Raw genomic sequence first — 5,070 nt, forward strand, 5'->3', positions numbered from 1 at the left:
CCAGCTGGCCTTGAACTCACAGGGATTCCCCTGCCTCTGCCTCCCTCCCTAGTGCTGGGATTAAAGGCGTGTGCCACCACGCCCGCCCGGCTAGAGTTCTAATTTTACAAAGCTCAGAGAGGACCAACCCCAGCAGCGGGACAACACTGCCATCTCCAGGTCTACATTAGCAGAAGGACGTAATTGCTACATTTCCACTCTGGGAAAAGCTCTTCCTGTAGCCCCAAGGCTAGCCTGGAACTCCCTAGGCAGCTCAGGCGGACCTCTTATCTCTGCCTCTGGAGTTCTGGCATTAAAAGTGAGCCCCCCACCCACCGCCTTCAAATTTTAACTTAATTTGTGCAGGAGTTTATATATATACATAGAGACCCTGTCTATATACATAGACCCTGTCTATATACATAGAGACCATGTCCAGCGATTTTTATGTTTTCATTTATAAAGAAAATTGGGCCAGGCATGGTGGAGCACACCTTTAGTCCCAGCACTAGGGAGGGAGGCAGAGGCAGGGGAATCCCTGTGAGTTCAAGGCCAGCCGGGTCTACATAGTGAGTTCCGTGCTAGGATATGCAAGATTTTCTTTGAAAGCAGTCTGAAGCCAGGCATGGTGGCGCACACCTTTGATCCCAGCACTCGGGAGGCAGAGGCAGGGGGATCTCTGTGAGATTGAGGCCAGCCTGGTCTACATAGAGAATTCCAGGCCAGCCTGGGCTACAAAGGAGACCCTGTCTCAAGACAAACAAAATCAAACCAATTTGAGATGCAGCTAGCAGGTGATGGGAGATGACACAGATGGATCAAGATTGCTGTATGCTGACAATCATTGATGATGGGGGAAGGATGACTGGAAGGCTTGCATTCTGTCTACCACTTTGAAATGTTTCATAATAAAAGCTGTATATGCAAAGCATGCCCTCCTTGCTTTGCACTGACCAGGTCATCAAGTCAGACAGGTCTTATCCTTTTATTGAGACAGGGTTACATGTATATCCTAGGCTGGTCTCAAACTCATTATATATCTGGGGATGACCTTGAACTTCTTCTGAACCTCTGTCTTTACATCCCAAGTGCTGAGATTACAGGTATGCACCACCAAGCCGTGGTGCTGGGGGTCAAACCTAGGGCTCTGTGTATGCTAGGCAAGTACTCTTGGAGCTACATTACCAGCCCCGTTTCATCCTAAATGTTACCTCGAGGGGCCCTCCGCATCACCTGCCCTGCAGTCGCCCCTTTCTACTCCCCTCCATCGTTGCTCTTTCATCACCTTCCTTGACTTTCTCTATAGCAGGGGTCATTTCTGTCATTATTGACTTGCTTACCTGATTGCTGTCTGCCTAACCGTAGCTCCATGGAACAGGGCCCTTGCCTGTTTGGCGCTTAGTAGGTAATCAGGAAGTACTTGGAGACTGATTGATGGGTGGGGAAGGGGGCACCGGTGCAGTGCTGGGTATGTAATACACAGTGGCAGAGTTAGTTCCACTCTTCTCTCTGTTAGCTCAGTGTCTCCTCTTCTAGCTCCTTTGATTTGTTGCTCAGCCATCTGTGGAGGCCTTGCCTTGGCTGCCAGGAAGCCAGAGGCCTGATGTTTATCTCCTCACAGAGCTGGCTGATAGCCGGGCCAGGCCCCAGTGTCTAAGCTCTAGTGCTTCTGGTGTCCTCCCATCTCACCGTCAACTACTTCCTGCTGACAGTTTCCAGGCACTGTCCCTTATGCCCATGACACTGAGTTTATCTGTCACTTTGAGGATAGAGTACTGTGTTGTCCAGGGAGCTTTCAGTGGAAAGTGACAGCAAACCCCTAAACAGAGAACTCAGTGGCTACTGTGAGTGTCAGTCAGGGTCCATCCTTGGGGTTGGATGGGCTTAACCCCATCCACAAGAGCTGCCACCTAATGGAGCAGAGAGAGCTGGTTCCCAGTGCCATCGGCGCTCCCCCAGGACATTCTAGCCTTCGGCACTCGACCTTTGTCAGGCGTAGTGACTGCTGCATGCTGGGGAAAGTGGGCACAGTCCAAGTAACAGAAATACTATGAGCGGCACCTGTTGAGACGGACGGAACCAGGTACTGGAGTAGCACTGTGGCCACTGGCTCTCCAGGACAGATGCTTTGCTTCCTAGAGGAGACCAGGGTTGAGCTACTCTTGAAAGGGACAGGGAGTTTGGGAGAGAATGGAGGAAAGGTCAGGACCTGCCAGGAGGAGGGAGCAGTCTGAGCAAGCAAAACCTGGCAGTGGGATTAGAATGGAGTGGACAGATGAGACTGCTACAGGGCAGGGGAGTGACAGTCTCCCTCTGATTCTGCCTACTCTGTGAGCTGCTCAAATTTACATACAGCTTTACAGTTTAAAACCAGTATCTCCCAGGCAGAGGTAGTTGGGTGTCGTGGTTACAGTCTTTCTTACAGTCTCTTGGGACTCTTTATGGCACACAGGGGGCCTTGGGAGATTATTTCCAGAAGCCTGTAGGTTGTGACCCATGTCCCCATCCTCCTTCTATCCCCAGGACCAATCCATGCTGACTTCTTCATTCCCGATGTGCTGTTCCACTTGCAGGTGCAAAGAGAAGAAATACAATTATGAGAATTTGCCTAGTACCTCTGTTGTCATAGCATTTTACAATGAAGCTTGGTCAACACTCCTTCGGACAGTTTACAGTGTCCTGGAGACCTCCCCAGACATTCTGTTAGAGGAAGTTATCCTGGTAGATGACTACAGTGACAGAGGTAAGTCCTGTGGCAAGGACTGGGGTGAGAAGGAGGTGACGAAGGAGGGGTTGAGTGTGCCCAGTGAGGATGGGCTGTCTGTGTCCCCTGACCTTCACGAGGAACTGGAATGAGTAGCGATTGGCCAGTGGGGAGGTCACATGGGAGGTAAAGCCACAGGGGGAGTTTGGCCAGATCAGGGAGGGCCTTGGAGATTACCATAGCGTGCTGGGACTTTAATGAAAGAGCCTGGCAGGAGCTACCCAGAGAACTTCAGAGAGATGAGTAGGTGTAGGTCAGTCTGAGAGTTCAGTGTGCTGTGTGAGGAATGGCAAGGCAGGCTGGCAGAGGCAGGCTGGGCAAGGATGGAAGGTGAGAGTGTCTGTTGCCCATGAACAGGACAGCCTTGGCTTGGTTGGAACTAGTGTATCCACGGAATGACTTCAGTCAGTGACTTTTGGGTGACTGGCTGCAGTGAGGACTGCTGGGCCTAATGGAGGGAAAATAAAGACATGGCAATAGATGAAAAACTGTGGCCTTCATTATTAGGGGCAGTTTCAGACCAGATTCTCATCCTGGGCCACCGTGAGGTCAGCAGCTGCTGGGGTAGTGCTCTGGGCTGTCTGACCACAGTGTGGAGGATGTGCTCTGATTGCATGTGTGTTGGGCTGCTCTTTCAGACACTTCAAAGGAGAGGGATTCAGGCTCTCTCACGTCACTGGTGTGGTGTGTCTGGTCTTGACTCCTTTTAACAGTTTCTCCCCCTGAGAGGTTGTACAGCCGCAGTCTGCTTGACCCAGGCTGACTCCTCAGTCTCCCTCTCATTTAGTCAGTCAGAAAAGTTAAAAGGGGGCAAGAACACGCCCTTTTTCTTTTTTCTTCTTTTTTTTTTTTTTAGGAAGATTTCCTACCTCTTACTGGGCGGAATGTGGTAGCCTAGCCAGCTCTAGCAGCAAGGGAGTCTGGGAAATAACAGTCTTTATCCTGCTGGCTGTGAGCTCAGCTAAAATCCCTGAAGAGTGAGGACTAGTGGACAAGCAGCAGTGTCTTTGCTGGTCAGGCTGGAACTTGATGCTGAGTAGAGAGACCAGCGATCACCGAGTTCTGGGGTCAGGGCACCTGGGTCTGAGGCAAGCTCTACTGTTACCTGGTCACACCATCTTGGCACCTTGACCAAGTCGCTTGTCTTCTCTGAGCCTCAGTTTCTCGCTTGTGAATGGATTTATTCACGCTTCTGAGTAAATTCAGAGTCTTAGTGAGAAATAAATGAGATCATGGAGACCCTGGTTCTGTATCACTGTGTAGGCCTGAATCCCCACTCTTACACTCTGGCCTTAACTAGTTCAGTCCCTTATAAAACAGAGTAGGTAATTCTTACATTGTAGGATCATTGCGTGGATTAAATGAGATGAGGTGTGTCAGATTTAGGAGAGCAGAAAAAGGAAGGAGTTTACAGTTAAGAAATAAGAACCGGAGCCAGACCTGCAACAGGCAAGGAATATATTCCTTTTATTTAACAAAGGAACATAGCAAAGGGCCTCTGCTGCCCATGGATACAGACATCAGCAGGACAGAACAATCTGGTTTTGTATATGAACTCTGCTGAAAGCAGCTGTAGGAATTTGCTTGGTGTCAGGTGTCAGTGTCCTTGGAGTACTCGAGGGTCTTCTTCCTGAGGCTTTTCTCTCAGGATGAGCAGGCATGTTATCTTTTGGCACAGCAGGTTGAGGCTGCAGTCTCTGTAGTGATCAGTTGATAAGGCCAAGCCACCAGAGCAGACTATGACACAGCAGGAGTTAAGTGCCCCTGTAACCAGTCTATGTCAGCCAGGGAAGTGACCAGTTGATAAGACCTAATCAAAAGCCAAGCTGCCAGTTTGGGCCATTTGGCTCAACCTTAAGGAATTTATGTAAGGAAGTTTATGACTCTTGAAATTTACACATTTTATCAAGATGGGAATGTGTTGGGTTCGTGCCTGGTGAATACTTAGGTCATGTTAAACAATAACTTCTGTTTGTATGAAATTTTGTCAGAATTTAAAACTAAATTTTCCTCCTACACATACCACCATTTCACTAACATGTGAATCTAAAAGCACATGTCAGATTGCTTATTTTATGTGTGTGGGATTAGGTAGCTCTGCATAGGCAGGAGTGCTAGACAGAATGCCCTCCTTCATGGATCAGCTCTTGCTAAGGCCAGGCCTCCCCTTCCTCTCACTGTGGCCACTTACAGAGCAGAGAAGGGGCCCCAGGCCCTGGGATGCCTTCAGCAGCTCTGCTTGGCTCCTCCCTGCTTTCCTGGTCAGGCAGTGATGAACGGGACCTCGTCCCTCAGCCCAGGATGACAGGAAGAAGCATAAAAATTTG

The 5,070-nt window shown here is 49.5% G+C and overlaps 1 protein-coding gene across 1 annotated transcript in view; it reads left to right on the forward strand.

Annotated features, from left to right (window-relative positions):
• Positions 1-1,892: 1,892 nt before the first annotated feature.
• LOC103745153 (polypeptide N-acetylgalactosaminyltransferase 12) overlaps positions 1,893-5,070 on the forward strand; it is a 59,304-nt gene continuing 56,126 nt past the window's right edge. Inside the window, exons 1-2 of the mRNA XM_017801581.2 lie at positions 1,893-2,015; positions 2,503-2,722. Of these exons, the coding sequence (XP_017657070.2) occupies positions 1,893-2,015; positions 2,503-2,722 (343 nt within the window). The remainder of the gene's footprint in view (positions 2,016-2,502; positions 2,723-5,070) is intronic.

The sequence above is a fragment of the Nannospalax galili genome, unplaced genomic scaffold (genome assembly GCF_000622305.1).
Source record: "Nannospalax galili isolate Female #2095 unplaced genomic scaffold, S.galili_v1.0 scaffold1663, whole genome shotgun sequence".
Lineage (NCBI taxonomy): Eukaryota > Metazoa > Chordata > Mammalia > Rodentia > Spalacidae > Nannospalax > Nannospalax galili.